This window comes from Camelina sativa, chromosome 8 (genome assembly GCF_030686135.1).
Source record: "Camelina sativa cultivar CO46 ecotype springtype chromosome 8, ASM3068613v1".
Taxonomy (NCBI): domain Eukaryota; kingdom Viridiplantae; phylum Streptophyta; class Magnoliopsida; order Brassicales; family Brassicaceae; genus Camelina; species Camelina sativa.
Window position 1 is genome coordinate 7,598,346 of NC_141887.1, and position 17,611 is coordinate 7,615,956.

The 17,611-nt window shown below is 37.4% G+C and overlaps 1 protein-coding gene across 1 annotated transcript; it reads left to right on the top strand.

Annotated features, from left to right (window-relative positions):
* The first annotated feature begins 14,560 nt into the window (after positions 1-14,560).
* LOC147939782 (uncharacterized) lies at positions 14,561-14,908 on the top strand. The gene has a single exon (XM_087461027.1). It carries the CDS (start codon positions 14,561-14,563, stop codon positions 14,906-14,908), a length of 348 nt encoding a protein of 115 aa, XP_087317153.1.
* The last annotated feature ends 2,703 nt before the right edge of the window (positions 14,909-17,611 follow it).

The window sequence follows — 17,611 nt, forward strand, 5'->3', positions numbered from 1 at the left end:
ACTAGTATGTGTCATTCGGAATTGCATTGGAATTTGAAATCGATCTAGTAGAACTGGTGCAACTATTGGGTGTAGAACTAGTAGAACTGGTACAACTTGGTGGTGTAGAACTAGTAGAACTGGTACAACTAGTTGGTGTATAACTGGTAGAACTCATGTAAAACTTATATTGTTGCAGGAATCGGAGGAGGAAACAGAAGCGATGCAACCTTAAGGAATGCACTTCAAGCCTAGTCACTACAACAAGAAAATCAAGCTATCGACAAGATGTCATATTTTTGAAACTTTGACAACGCTTGATAAATTAGAGCATCCACTGACTAGTTTTCAGAGGGATTGGTTTGAGAAACATCCACAATTCAAACACATTTTCCACATGCCAAGGGACCCAAACCACAAGCTTATGGGAATGTGGTTGCTCTTACTTCGAACGGCAGAAATTGAAAAAAAGAAGGAAGCATGGTTTGTTGTGAATGGTGTTCCAATCCGTTATGGTCTGAGAAAACACGCGTTGATATCTGGATTAGATTGTCGGTGCTATCCACTTAATTACAAGGAAGCCGGCAGTAACGAGTTTCAAAGGAAGTATTTTTTTACGAAAAAAAAGGTTAGACTTCAAGATGTGAGGGAAAAGCTAAAGGTAATGCAACCGGGTTGTACTCGTGATAGGTTGAAGATGACGGTTCTCTACTTTTTAGGAAGCATCATTGTAGGCCATACAAAAGACTCGGGGAAAGATGCTGCGGGTATCGATGATTTTGTTGTAAGAGCAGTGAATGATCTAGATTTTTGTGTGTCTTTTCCTTGGGGGAGATTATCATTCGATAACATGCTAGAAGAGATTTCCCATACAATGAGGCATTTTAAAGGAGTCGTGCATAAAGAGGATGCGTTATGGCCTGTTCCAGGTTTCTGTATTCCATTAGAGGTTAGTTAGTTTAAAATTTGAAGTCTTTTCATTGTTGATATTTCTTGTAAGTGTAGCTGATTTTAGTTTTTTTTTGTTGTGTAGTTTTTACTATTTGAGGCAGTTCCAATTTTGGGGAACACTTACATTGACGAAATTCCTGAGGCGGATGAAAGTTGTCCTAGGATGTGCAGGAGGAAATTTAATAGTACCGGTCAGAAATGTTTTCCTCTAAAGGATATATGTGATACACTTGGTACAACAACGGTTAGTTATCCTAATAACTGAAATTATTAATCATTTGAATAAATTGGTTTGTAATGTATCTAAAGTAGGTCGTTTACACAGGAAATTGCTAGTGTGATCCCTCATATTGATGAAGAAATTCCTCTTCTCGATTTAATCATGGAAGAAACTGAGGAAGACAATACCCATGATGTCGTAGTTGCCAGTTGGATGTGGTGCCTTCGTAGAGGACTACCTGTACTTTTGGAGGAGATGTACACAACAAATGTGGCTTCTCGTTCAGGACAAAACGATGCGAATGAGGAAATAGACGCCAATGAACAACCGAGAGAATCACCTATATCACGAATGGTGGATCTTGTAAGGACCATGAAGCAGGAAATGAAAACCCAGTTCGATAACATTTCGGCGAAGATTGATGGGCTTGAAAAAAGGATCGAATTGTTGGAAGTATTTATGAAAGAGCAAGAGAATCAAAGGTAATACTTCGTAATACTATAGTAATACTTGGTAATACTAGAAGGTGTTAACAATATTTGGTTTCATGTCAGGCACCTGTAGATGATGAGCAACCGAGTAGCTCGCAAGGAGGAGGAAGAGGGACGAAGAGAAAAAGGTCTAAGAAGTAGTAAAACTATGTTATTTGCATCGTAGTACTAGTAAAACTATGTAATACTTCGTTATTTTGTCATCGTAGTACTAGTAAAACTATGTAAAACTTCGTTATTTTATTGGATTTGGGATTGGTATTACTAGTAAAACTATGTAATACTATGTTATTTTCTTAAGGATTTGCGATTGGTATTACTTGTAAAACTATGTAAAACTACTTTATTTTCTTGGATTTGTCGTTCGTATTTTTGGTAAAACTACGTCAAACTAAACAAAACTAGAGAATTCATAGAAAAATATAGAACATGATTCAAAAAGAGAAGTGACATAAAAGATAAGAAACTGATTCAACAAGAGAATTCATATAAAAGATAAGAAACAGAAACTGATTCAACAAGTTTTCAACCAACGTAGAAGATCGACTCAAATAATATCAATCGAAACACAATCTATCCAGGAAATCGACTCGAGTGGAAAGCAACGCCACCTCCTCCCTTAGTTTGGCAATCTCGTCACTCTTCTCCTTAAGCTGCATCTGCAAATTATAGATCTGAGTATGATGGGGGTCGAATTCCTTCAATCTCTCCTAATGGTTATCAACATCCTTCCTTAAGCTTTGGGTTTCTTCTTCAATTGCATCAGCCCAAATTTTCCGCCTGTGCAATCCATCATCCTGCAAAATATATCAACGAACATACATCATACTCAAATCTCCCAATTGTATTTGATTTAGTTTAATTTACCGTATACTTAACGCAAGTAAACCATCTCTTTTTCTATGTTTTTGTTTCAGAGAGCTCTTCGACGATTCGTTCGCCACATGGGCATATTCGAGGCATGCCCAAATCACCATCGGCTATGGCTTCTCGCAACGCTACTAACTTCCTTGCCCTCTTCTGATCAGCATAGTATGGGTCGGCCTCAAATTGATCCATAGTTTGAGAAAGAGAGAAATTATAGATCTAGAATTCGACTTTCAAGATGAGAGGTGAGAAGACTTTCAGTTTCGAAGAAAATGAATGAATGGATGAGAATGAGGAGAGAGAAGACAACGAATGAGAGTGATTGAGTTGAGAAAAATCTTCGGGGCTGTGCTGAAGAAAGAAAAAACGGAATTCTGGCCACGTGTGAAAGATGTGTGTGTTCATACTGCGTGTTCACACACAGTTTTACCGATTAATGCAGTTGCACTAAACTTGCACATAGTTGTACTTTAGAGGTTTCTCAGTTTAATTAGTTATAATAAACCTTAACATTACTTTTTTTAGTTTTACAGTTGATTAAACTTAACTAACATACAATTACAAGCTTTTTGTAATTTCATAAGTTAAAACTTATAATACTACAACTTTTTCATGCTTACATGGTTATTATTTCCAAAGTGACATTAAAAGTGTAAGGAAACACTTGTTGAGATTCTTTCATAAATAAATTAAAATTTGTATATTTTGGAAAATTATTCATTTATAGTAGAAACCTATGTAGAACATTTATACAATATGTATTGTCAACACTGGTTTTAGGTAGTACCAATTTTATTATTTTCAGTAGTACCAATTTTACCATTTTTACCAGTTTTATCTTAGTTGTGCCAGTTCTACTCTCTTATATACACATATTTTGAAAGAAGAAAACATTAATAGACTTCAAATTAAGTTTCAAGAGGGAGTTATGCCATAAAAAAGTAGAGATTAGTCAAACCAAACACAATTGATACATGAAGAGGTGAATCAAACATGAACATTATCTCCAAATAACAACCATTGGAGTCCTTGTCTCCGGCGCCTTTTATTCTGCGTCCTAGGTCGAGTTTTTGGTCGTTTTTCCTTAGCAGATGCATACTTTTTTGTTTTCTTTCTTCCCCCGTTTATTTTCCGATTCGGAGGAATGATCTGCATATCTTGGGCTTCATCTAGGACATCCCATCAAGACTTATCAGGTACCAAATAAATTGTCCTACAATATGCAATTGCCCACAGCTCCGTCCAATAATACTTAGAACACAACTCATGTAACTCGATATCCTTACCTCCATATTTTTGGAATGTAATGAAAGACGCCAATGCATGCACACAAGGATACTTTTGTATATCGAAAAACCTGCAATTGCAACTTCTCAATCGCAACTTCACCAAATAAGGCTTTCCGTCACTGTCAATGACATTGTATTCAAGTTCGAAACCATTTAGCTTTGTCACCTTTAGTTTCTCAGCAGTTGCCCATAAATCATGTAAGTAGTTCTCCACTAAAGGCACCAATTTATTTGTGACTGATCCAAACACAACATCTTTCTGATGTTCATTAAACCATTCAGACAATTTTTTAAGTATTGCATCAAGCATGGGTATCAAGGAGTACCTCCTTGTATCTTTAAATACGTTGTTCATCGATTCAACACAGTTGCTTGTGTCTAGGTTGTATCTATCTCCTGGAAAAACAAATCTTGCCCATCTTTCTTTCTGGGTAGATTCTTCAAGATACTTGGCAGAAAAAGGATATCTTATCGTAAAAGAAGCGTAAGCAATGTTGAACTCAGCCACTGTGCAAAACCTACTACACTCCATGAATCTCCATGCAACAATGTCTTTGTTGACATTACGAGCATAACCTTTCACATTTTGGGATAAGTGCCATATACAAAAACCATGATGAGCTAAAGGATACACATTAGCTATGACTTTTATGAGACTTGTATTTCTGTCAGTCATAAATACTATTTCAGAAGAATCTCCAACAACGGTTTTCAACATCTCCAAAAACCAATGGCAACTTGCATCATTCTCACCATCAAGAACACCAAAAGCCAAGGGATAATGGTGACGATTAGGATCTTGAGCCGACGCAAAAACAAGAACACCCTTATATCCGTTCTTTAGAAAAGTTTCATCCATAGTTATAACTTTCCTCATGACTTTAAATCCTTCAACGCTAGCTCCTAAAGCTATGAAAAAGTACATGAATTTATTATTCTCATTGCAATGCACATATGATCTTGTACCATGATTAACCTTCTCTAACATGTGCAGATAACATCGCAGCATCTTGTAGCTTTCTTCTGAGCTACCTTTCAAATCAGTAACAGCTTGAATTTTCCCTCTAAACGCCGTGGAATATAATATATCAACACCTAATTTTGTCTTGACAAGATCCATGATAATTTTCGGAGGTGGAGTTTCCATTTGCCCTGGATAATCACCATGTAAAAGAGAAGCAACTGATTGTGGAGTGCCTTGTCTCTTATTGTTGCTTGAACTTTGACTAGCCCGAGAGCATGTATGCATCTTGTTGTGCCTTCTAATTGAGAAAATATATGTATCTCGAATCCTACCACCTCGTAAACCACAGTTACATCCTTCTTTAGGACATTTGAGCACATACCGCACCTTGTTTGACTTTACTATTTCAAAACTAAAACAGTTAGCGAATGAAGCTCTATCCACCACATCTTGCAATGCCTTCTTGTTTGGAAATTCTTGAAGTTTAGTCAGACCCAAACCGTCATCCCATGGTTCAATATACTTACACGGTTCTACAACAGGGCGTGGCTCAGTATATTCATCACCTTCATCACGTGATTCAGCTTCAACCTCTTTATTAGAATCACCCTCTATAGCCTTTTCTTTGCCTACGTATACAACAATGGCGTTAGGTCCGATTTCACCATCATTCGCATGTTGGTTTTCAAAGTTCATACCAACAGAACTTTGGTCCACTATGGGCACTGTGGGCACTATGGGAACTTGCTCAGGCTGAGGCTCGGAAGGGATGACATTCACAAACAACATACATCTTCGCTTCTCATAATTAACGGAGTCTAGATAAACATTAACATTCTCATCATCATTAAACTCACAATGCTCCAATGTGTCTACCAGTAGTGGCTTGTAGCTCAGCTGCAACTGAACGTTACTTTCAACAAACCCAAGCTTTCTCTGTATCCTTGCTTTTAACATCAACAATGGTATATTCCTTTTGAACATTATACTATACATGCGACCTTCAAAGTTAAAATGTAGGCAGATGTTCTCGCACATTGTATCCTGCCAAACCAACCAATATAAAAAAACTAAATTAGTACTACTACTAGTTTTACTAGTTGTACTACATGAATCAGTATTACTAGTTTTACTAAATATACCAGTTTTACTAGTTTCACCACCATCTCTCTCCTATCAAAATCGAATCGAATGGTAAACGAGTTCTAATCTAATCTTCATAATTCACAGAAATCCAAAGCCAAATCCCTTTCTTATCTAATAGATAGCTTAATCGACCCATAAACCTTTGTAAAACACCCAATGTGCTAAGGTTTCTTCAATCAAAATCCAATTAGATTTCTAAATTTTCAAATCAAAAGCAAATTCAACCAAAAGCTGCTCTAATGTGAAGAACGCACCTGCATTTCGAAGAAGAACTTAATTCAACTCGAGTTGGTGAAGAAACAAGCCCAGTAGGAGCTCCGACTACGGAAGAATCGCCGGCGGCTGGGTTGAGAGGTCAGGTCTATCGGGTCGAAAGAGAAGCTCGATTATTGCGGGTTTCTGTTTTTTTGTTTTGTTTTTTTTTAAAAAGTTAATCAAAATCAGTAAAATTAATAAGGGTAAAATCGTCTCACCACCTCTTAATAAAAAAAGAGGGGTATGAAGAATAGAGAGGGAGATAGGAGATTTGCCAAATTTTAATAAGGATTTTGGAAATGATTACTCATAAAGAATGATACATTCAAACGAGACATCACCCGAAAAGTCCCCCTTGCCAAAATTATAATCTCCTATCTCCCTTTCTATTCTTGGTGCCCCTATTTCATTTAAGCTAATATAAAAATCTCATTTTACCCTTCAATTTATTTTACCTGATTACATTGATTTCATTTCTCATTATTAAATATTGAATTAATTAAAAGAAAAAAAAAATAAAACGTGAAACAAAAAAAACAATCGAGCGAGCTTGCTGCTCGACGTCGTTGATTCTGCCGCCGACGATTCTTCATCGGAGCTCTCCATTACCGCTGTGTTATCACATTTTTGAGTCGTATCAAGCTCTCCTTCATAATGCAAGTGCATTCTTCAACAAACATAAAAATAATTGAATTGGATTAGGTTTTGGAATTTTTAAATTTAGATTGGATTTTGCTTGATATGCTTAGAAAATTGGGTTTTTTACCATGGTTTATGGATCAACTAAGCTATTAGTTGATGAGAAATGAATCTTACGGTTGAATTGCAGTGAATTGTAGAGATTAGAACGATCTCCTAAATTCGATTTTGAGTTATCGTGAGTGGTAAAACTGGTAATACTAGTAAAACTGGTAAAACTGGTAAAACTGGTAAAACTAATTAATGTAGTACAACCAGTAAAACTAGTAGTATTACTAATTTATTTATTTTTGAATTTGTTTGACAGGATACAATGTGTGAGAAAGTCAACATACATTTTAAGTGTGGAGGTCGCATGTACAATATAATAGACAAGAGTGATAGAAAAATGTAAAACTGGCTGGTAGGATTTCAAATATAGAGATTTTCTCGAAGGCACAACAAGATGCACACATGCTCAAGCACTCCAATGGTTGTTATTTGGAGATTCTTTTAATGTTCGTGTTTGATTCATGTAGTACTACTTGCTTATGTCACAATTTTTTTTGCTAAAATGCTTATGTCACAATAATCATGAAACTTAATTTAAAGTCTAGCACTGTTTGATTTTTCATTTAAAAGATGTGTGTATACTGGGAAAACTGGTTTAACTAAACTAACTGGTAAAACTGGAATAACTAGTAAAACTGGTAAAACTGTATTAAAGAATGAAAATAATCAAATTAAGAATTAATTTAAAAAAAACTAACAATGAATTTTTATATGTTAACTAAGGATGAATAATGTTGAAATGTTTCTATATAATGAATAATTATTAAAATTAAGTGAAACTTGAATTGTTATGAAAGAGGCTAAACAGTTGTTTCCTTGTACATTTAAGATCACTTTGTAAATAATAACCAAGTTAGGATGAAAAAGTTATGAAATTGAAGTTTTTTAACATATGAATGCATAAGAAACTCATAATTATAGGTTAATAGAGTTTAATGAACTGTAAAACTAAAAATAATAATTATAAGATTAGGTAAAACTAATTTAATTGAAAAAACCTAAAAGTAGAACTATTGGCAAAATTGGGAGAACTGGTAACTTGGTATAACTATAGTTTGAACACACTTTTTTTTGCGCACTTGGCTACCCACATGTTTTATTTTATTCTCTTCTTATCCTTGTCTTTTCAATCCACTCAGTATCTTCTCTTTTCTCTTATTATTTTCACTCTCTTCTCTCTCTTTTCATTCGAGTCCTTCTCATTCTCGATCTATTTCCAAGTTTGCTCTTTTGTCATTTCTCTTGTCAAAAGATAGATGCTTTTGAGACGGACTTATACTATGCTGATCATTTGTTTTTTATGAATTTTCTATGTACTCGTCCTTTGTTGTGTATGAATTCTCCAAGTTTTCCAAAATCAAAACGAGAAAATTTACTTTTACCAAGTTCTACCAAGTTCTCCAAAATAAAAACAAATTAACTTACTTTTACCAAGTTTTACCAAGTTCTCCAAAATCAAAATGAGTCAACTACAGATACACCATTTACAACGAATCAAAATCAAAATGAGTCAACTACATATACACCATTTACAACAAACTTCTTTAATGTGACACCATAATCTTCTTGTTATACTCCACCAGCAGAAAGTACATTCTCAGAGGTTGTAGTGCTATCAATTCATCATCAAATTCCTGCAACACACAGTTTTATCAAGTATTACCAACTTATACCCAAACATATAGTTCTACCTATATATACCAGTTTTTCCGAAAAATATGGTTCTACCTAGTTATACCAGTTTTCCAATAAACATAGTTCTACCTAGTTATACCTTTTATCACTTCTTTCGACTTCCTCACCATCTCCATCACCAACCAGAGTGAGAGACACCCTCTCATCTTTGAGCTCCTCATCTTCTTCATTCATTCGGAGTTCCTCCGATCCAACATGTGTGGAGGTGGCCGCCAAATCCAAACTTTCTTCATTTTGAGTATTTAGAACAACTTTTTTTTTACTTATGTCTCGTCCATTTTGTCTTCACCATAATTTTGAGAAATCCTAATTTTTGAGGAGAGATTGATAACAGAACCCTAGTTTTTCAAGAACATAGGAGAATAGAGTTCTCGATGGGAATAATCGTGAGAAAAGAAGATTGGATTGCCAAAAATAAAAACTAAGGAAAATAGAAATCGGGTTGTAGACCCATTGAGTTTCTGGGTGGGGGAAAATCCAGGTATTTTATGTAATTTTTGATTTATTCTTAGGATAAGACTGTAATTTGTTTGTTTTCGATTTAAAAATAATTCAAAAAGAAAATGATTTTACAAAAGGGAGTTTTGAGATGTTCATATCAGTTTTAGAGACTTCTAAGATGATTTCTCCATTCAAACAGATAACAGTGGATGGGTTAAGGATTCATCTTCCTCTAAAGCAAAATGAATAAAAAATGCGACAAAAACAAAAAATGTCCAACACAAAAGTAATTCCCCAACGTAAAAACAGTATAAAGCCTTGGTGGGATTAGATGGCGCCAACCTGGTGGCGTAGACGATCATAAATACGATACTAAGATAAAAATGCACAAACCGCCAATCACATTTCCCAGATGCGCATCTTGTAATGCCCTGGTCGCCATTTTTTAGTGGGTCCATGTCCAATCTCGGTTCATGGGTCCACCTTGTTTAATGTACCTCACGTCCTCTCATTAGGCCGTGAGCAATCCATATCCAACGGTCGGCTTGCTATGTATGGAAAGCTTTAAAGACTTTTTACCATCGTTACAAATCACCACATGATTTTTTTTTGTGTTTTGTCCTCACTCGCACAGTTCCGATTGTCACTTCCCGGAAGGTCACCCATCCTGAGACTACGCCAACTCAAGCACGCTTAACTTTGGAGTTCTATCAGGACCCTTGACCGAAAAGATAAGTGCACTTTGGTGACATAGGTGGCCAAATCAATTCTTTTAAACCTCTCTACAAGTCTCTAAAATCGGGGTGTCACAGTTCACCCCCACAAACAAATCGCAACATCCTCGTTGCGCACCAAGACCGTCACCCCCGACGGTGTGAGCCCACTCGACTCCACACATGTCTGGGTTCAGCTTTGATACCACTTGTAACGCTCCGACCGCCATCTCTTAGAGGACCCCATATCCAATCCCAGTCCATGGGCCCACCTTCCTTAATGGGCCTCACGTCCTCTTACTAGGCTCGTGAGTCCATCCATATCCGATGGTCGGTTTGCTACGTCCGGAAGGCTTTCAGGACTTGTTTATCGTCCCTAAAAATTATCACATGATCTTTCTTTGTATTTTTTTCTCACTCGCACAGTTCCGAATCACTTCCCGGAAGGTCACCCATCCTGAGACTACTCCAGTTCAAGCACGCTTAACTCTGGAGTTCTCTCAGGACCCTTGACCGAAAAGATAAGTGCACTTTGGTAACATAGGTGGCCAAATCAATTCTTTTAAACCTCTCTACAAGTCTCTGAAACTAGAGTGTCACACATGTAGACCAAACTTCAACCATACCACACCAAGTACAAGGCAAGATGGTGTGATGCCACACATTGCTAACAGGTCTTTAAAAAACTGATAACTTGTAAGGCCACTAAACTGAGAAATCAGAAAAGCATATGCGGGGATGATCAAAAAAAGCATCAGTATCGAGTAGACAATTCTGAGGTCATCCTGCCATTTAGCCAAAAAATGAGACATGAATTAATATAAACCAAGCTTGCTTCTAAACATGTACTCCAATATAATGCGCTTAGTAGAATACACTCACTTGATGATAAATGCAAGTGTAATGAAGTTTCAACACGTCTTTTGTTATGCCGAGATATTATTGCATCTACAAAAAAAAAAAAAAAAAAAAAAAAAAAAAAAAAAAAAAATCGTTACATATATCTTTACACGAATTAAACTCTATTTGATTTAGTACCCTAAGATTTTTTTTTTTTTTTTTTTTTTTTTTTTTTTTTGTTTACTCTAAGAGATTTTTGCATGGTACAAATCTTGATTATGCAAGGGAAAAAAGGATTCCGAATTAAAAGACAAGAGTCACAAACAAACCGGCGAGAGTTTGGGAACAGCATCAGTCATAAGGCTCATAACGATGGAAGATGTGAATCCGTGGGTGAAAAAACCAAATTTTTCTTTACGTTGTGATCGCTTGAGATTTGATAACAATATCCTATTATATTAACTAAGAAGTACAAATATGAAACTAACCTTCAAATGTGTAAAAAATTACATTCAATTATTATTAGAAAAATTTAATTAAGCTTAATTAATTAATTTAAATAAATATAATTAATTAAAAAATAAAAAATACTTACAGATCAAATATTAAAAATATTTTCTCTCTCTAATAAATTATGGACGAAATTAGTAAATATTTTTTTAAAAAATAATATAAACCAATTAGAATTTTAAAAACTAAGATTTTATATTCAAGTATACAATATAATTATTTTTAATAACTAAATTCAAAGATTTTGTTAAGACTTCAAATTATGATTTTCCTATCATTTTTATTTTATTTTATTTACAAATTGTTTGGATGATTAATAAAATGCATAATTTTTCTGCATATATTGTGATTTGAAATTATTAAAAACGAAGATATATTACCCAATCTATGAAAAATGTGTGTTTTAATTTCCACATTGGCCGGTTGGTAAAACTAAATTTAAATAGATGATAAATTAATAATTTTTATTTGCTCACAATGTTAATATTAAAATTACAAAATAATGATGCAAATACAACAAACAAACAATATAAAACTTTAATAATATGTCAAAAATAAAATACTATAATATTGTAAAATAATTAGTATTCAAATAGACTAATAGATTTACAGAATAATTAAAAATAAATATTATCCCAAACAAAAATTTTCTTTAAAAAATATAACAATAAATTTTATTATTATATTATAAAAATTTTTTAAAAATGTTGACCCGTGCTTATCTCTTAGTTACTTAAGAATTTAAGAGCATATATATATATGAGTACTAGCTATTAGTTGATAAACATAAATTGATTGATTACCTAATTATTTTATTATTAACTTTCGTTTGATTTAAATTATTTAATAGTCCGCTATAGTTAGAAGTAATTACAAATGTTTTAACTTTTTCTTTAATCAAATATCTTTAAATATTTCTATTTTAAAGAAAATGATAAGTTTGATGATAAGTATTTTTTTAATCAAATATATATACATTTGACTACTTGTCAAAAACTTCTGACAGATTTAATTAAAATCTTTTTAAATATCACATAACTTCAAAAATTTAGTGGGTTATACTTTTAAAGTTCCTTTTGTTCAAACCTATATATATATAGAAAAATGAGTGAACCTAGTTGTTCACTTCTTCATTTTCAACCAATCAAATCTTCTATACATTATTTCATTTAATAAATAAATTAAAATTAAATTAAAAAACAAAACAAATTAAGGAAACAAATTCTGTATACTTTTAATTAAGGAAAGTTAAAAATTATCTTAGTTTAGATTTTACAATTAAAACAAAATTATGTGTTGGTTTGGGTTTACAAATAAGATGATTAGGATTTAGATTTAACAATTAAAACGAAATTATATGTCGGTTTGGGTTTACAAATGAAGTGGTTAGGGTTTAGATTTTATAATTAAAACAAAATTATATGTCGGTTTGGGTTACAAATGAAGTGGTTAGGGTTTAGATTTTATAATTAAAACGAAATTATATGTCGGTTTGGGTTTACAAATGCAGTGGTTAATGTTTAGATTTTACAATTGGAATGCAATTATATGTCGGTTTGAGTTATAAAAGAGCGGTTGAGTTTTTAATTTTCTAATAATGTATACAGATTTTGTTTTCTTATTTTATAAAGAAGTGAATGAATATGTTATTAAATGTATTATGACAAGTCAGATTATTATTAGTTAAAGTAAACAAAAGAGTTCACCTTAGTGGTGAACCCAAGAATTGTTCATATATATATATAGGCATATAGCTATTGATGTCAGAAATTTCTCTGTGTATACAAATATAATTAACATGTTTAATAAATGATTTTGAAAATATATTTGTTACCATATAAATAAATTTTGTTATTAATTAGGCTACAGTGAATCATATTTTGATTAATTATGGAGTTGCAATATGATCGGCCATGGACCCATGCCACTTGATAAGTGATGTTTAGATTGTCAATTTAAAGTTTAGAGTTCTTATCGTAAATAAAAGCTGGCATCGTAAATAAAAGCTGGCATCTTTTTTGGAGTTCTCTCAGGAAAAGCATTGGACAATGTTCGTTGATGGTTCGTCGACGAATGAAGGATCTGGAGTGGGACTCATTCTCCGGTCCCCCACCGGTGAAGTTCTCGAGCAAGCATTAAAACTCAACTTCAGAGTGTCTAATAACGAAACGGAGTACGAGGCCGTCCTTGCGGGGCTTCGGTTAGCACGAGGACTCGGAGTGACACATTTGCAAGTCTTCTGTGACTCCCAGCTCATAGTCAGCCAATTGAGTGGAGAGTTCGACGCCTAAAATAAGCGAATGGGGGCGTATCGGCAGTTGGTCCGAGCACTGTCCGGGGAATTCACATCTTTTTCTTTAACGAAGGTCCCACGGAACGAAAACGCGTCAGCCGACGCCCTCGCAGCCCTGGTAAACAGCTCCGACCCTGATTTACGGCGCACCATCCCAATCGAATGCATCGACGCTCCCAGCATCGACCCCGACAATCAGATAGCAGTAATCAATGACGACTCAGTTCCAATGGAGGTCAGCGAACCAGTAGAGGATCTGACGGACGTCACGAAGCCTCCGGACGACTGGCAAATTGAAATCAAATTCTATATCTTCGACGGCGTCGTCCCACCAGACCGATGGGCAGCCCGACGCTTAAAGGCTCGAAGTGCCAGATATATCCTCTTGGACGGGGAATTATTCCGCCGAAGCGCATCCAGAGTTTTCCTTACCTGCGTCACTCGGGACGAGGCCGAGCGAATCATGATGGAGGTGCACGAAGGCGAAGGTGGCAACCATTCCGGCGGACGCGCACTCGCCCTCAAAATAAAAAAAGATGGACACTATTGGCCGACAATGATGGCCGACTGCGAAGCCTGTCAGCGCCACGGACCAATGCGGCACATCCCGCCCAAACTGCTAAACACCGTGACAGCTCCATATCCTTTCATGCGCTGGGCCATGGACGCTATAGGCCCTCTGCCGGTGTCAAAATCCAAGAAATACGTCCTGGTGCTGACCGATTTTTTCACCAAATGGGTCGAAGCAGAGTCCTTCACAAGGATCCAATCCTTGGACGTAACCAACTTCATATGGAAGAACATCATATGTCGGCACGGACTTCCATACGAGATTGTCACCGATAACGGCACACAATTCACCTCGATGATCACCAGACGTTTCCTGACGAAGTGGCAAATCCGCCTCAGTACTTCGACTCTCCGATACCCGCAAGGAAATGGACAAGCTGAGGCCACTAATAAGTCGATCGTCGATGGACTAAAAAAGAGACTTGGTCGAAGAAAGGGGGCGTGGGCAGACCACCTTGATGGCGTATTGTTGTCCTATCGAACAACCCCGCGGCGGAGTACGGGACAATCCCCTTTTTCCCTTGCGTATGGCCTCGAAGCACTCGCCCCTGCCGAAGCAGGAGTCCCGACACTCTGACGTATCATGATGGTCAGCAATCCTGAACTTAACAACAGGATGCTGATTGACCACAACGATCTTGCCGAAGAACTGCACGATCAAGCCCTAGTCCGAGTACAGCACTACCAAGATGCAACTGCTCGGTATTATAACAAGACTGTTCGTCAGCGACGTTTCAACGAAGGCGATCTGGTTCTACGGGAAGTTTTCGAGAACACCAAAGAAGTCAACGCCGGTAAACTCGGCGCTTGGTGGGAGGGTCCATACCTCGTATCCAAGGCAGTTCGCCCAGGCGTCTACGAACTTGTAACCATGGCCGGAGAACGGATCAAAAATTCGTGGAACGCAACCCACTTGAAGCGTTATTACTGCTAAGTCATCTTCACGATCCTAACTAGGAGTTTTCGGGAATCCGAACTCCATTCATCTTTCCTTTCTAATACGAACTACGGTTGGCTTGATCCCCATTTCGGGGTACGTAGGCAATTCCTTGTCTTTTCAAGATTAAGTGAATACAGCTAAGATATTAATAAAGTCTTTATTTCGAATACACTTCGATCGGCTGTACGCTAAATTACGCTGAAAGTCGTTTGGATTAATTTCCATCACACTTCGTCTACAATCGTTATTTTCAAGTATAAATGGAAAACTTCCATTGAATAAATCGGATAATACGAATGAAGCAAATTATTGATCAATCGCCATTACATGCTTTGGAGATTGGACCGACTAATAAAACAAAAAAAAAGCGGAGAAAAGAGACGCAAAGGAGAAAAACCCTTCCTCCTAGCACCAGTTCTCTTACAATAAAAAAAAAAAAAAAAAAACAGCCTGTCTTCAGAGATCGGCGCGGTACGAGGCTCACCATCACCGTTCTGGTTCCTCCACCTCACCGTTCTGGTTCCTCATAGCACCAGAAAAATCGTCCTCCAAAGGTTCCTCCACCTCCATCTTCATTAGTTTGGCTCGCCAAAACCGGCGTGCCTGCCTTAAGGCCTCAAGTCTCTCCGCCGGGACTTCGAAGCCATGAGATATCAAATCTTCCAGGAAGGTGCATGGGCCCTCGACCATATGCCTTTCGCGAAAGACTGGGCCAGCCGATTCCAAAAAATTGGCATATCGCCTCAACCTTTCCAGGGAAGCCCGATAGGCCCAGATGTCCGTGATAAACGGATGCGCGGTATCCTCCAGAGGTTGGCAGTCGGCCTCGAGTAGGGCAGGCACATCCATGCGCGCAACATGTTCCTGGCACGTCGCACGCACGGCAAGCAACCGGGTCATTCGCCACTTCGCCAAGAAGAAACCTTCGGCGATCATCTCGTTCAGAACCCGAACAGTCCTGTCCAAGCGGTAGAACCGACAGATCTCGGCAAGCCTAGGACGTCTCGCCGTAAGATGAACCCCCAACCTATAGCGGCGAGCTCGGTACCGTCGGAGTTCCTGGCATATAAGACTCCCCTCCACGCCAGTCATATCGACGAAAGGGACAGGTGCACGAACCAGAAACGTCTCTGCCTGATCTAGTGCGGAAGGATTATCCGACGCTTCATTACACCCGGCATTGCTCGCCGAAGCAGCTATTCTTTCCCGGGCCCGTCTTAGCCATGCTGATCGAGTAGTTACCATCCTTCTTTTTCTAGAAATTGTGAAAGTTGGAATGTCTCTTTCCCCCAACCCTCAACCCTATTTATATAGGGTCGTGAGAAGTAACCACCGCGGAATCCACCAATCAAAGACCGCGAAAATAATTTTTGCCGCGTCCCGAAAATAATTCTCAAAGACCGCAAAAAACATTTAATGCAGCGCGTCCTTTTATTTTTTCTAAAAAATAATAAAATAAAAAAAAATAATAATAATAATACCGAACTCACTCTCTGTTGACACCCTGGCCAGGTGATCAACTCGCGTAACTACGCACTATTTTTCAGGATTAAGCCGAACCCAGAGTTGTTATTTCGCACCTGACTTTCATATGTAGGGATAAGCCGGACCCAGAGTATTTATTCCGCACCCGATCTTTTAATTTTGGGATAAGCCGGACCCAGAGTAGTTATTTCGCACCCAAACTTTAGTTTGGACGGAATGGTTAGCCGAACCCAGAGAATAATTTCGCTGTCCGGCATCCGAACTAAAGCAAAGGAGATAAGCCGAGCCCAGTATCTCGCTCTCCGACCAAACGCATCCCGTTAGGGCTAAAAAGCTTAATTTTTAAAGTTTGATTGATGTTTTCTACCATCGTTTAATAAAAATTGCCGGATATAAGCCGGGAGACGTCTCGCTTCTGGTATATTTTTCAGTAATAAAAATAGCAAACTTTAAGTACTCAAATAGTGTAATTCGCCTGCTACAATGCGGCAGAATCTTATTACATACTCAAATAATCTCTATGTTACTTCCGAACTGGTGCACCATTCACCGCGATCTCACGAACACTCGTCTTGAGTCGTTTTGGCATCAGCCACAACAGCTGCAGCCCGGTCTTCTCCCAGTCCTCGGGGCGAGTTTCCAATGCCCTGGCTTTCTGTTCGGACTCATCCAGCAAGTCAATAGTCCTTTTCCTTTTTGCCTTAAGTATGGCAACTTCGGATTCTAAAGTCTTCAGCTGGCGGTCGATCCTACCTTTTTTCATATGAAAGTACTGGAGATCCTGGTTCAGTTCTTGATGTGTACCTGCGATCTGCATAAGCAAAGTCAACGACGGATTAGTTTGGAAGCGGATATTGCAGGATATCTCGCGATAGTTACCTAACGAAAGAAGGTATTGGCTTCAGCAAACTCGGCTTCACTAGCACGCCTGTTAATATAAAACGGCTTGACGTTTCCTGGAATGAAGTCACCAATCAGGGTAGGATCCATGTGTGTCGGCTTCCGATCTGCTTCCTTTTGGCACTTGTTGCAATACGCAACCAGGCATGGCGGCAGGGCCGCTATCCTCTCGAATCCATTTTCGATCCAATCTTTTTGGTGGGATTCGAGCATCTCAAGCTTGAGCAGCAATTCGCGTTGCGCTTGTTCGAGTGCGATGAGTCGATCGCGGTACTCCGTGTGACGGTCTTCCACCTGATGAAGAAATTCTTC

Coding starts and splice junctions, on each gene's coding strand:
- LOC147939782 (XM_087461027.1), top strand. CDS start 14,561: ATGGTCAGCAATCCTGAACTTAACAACAGGATGCTGATTGACCACAAC.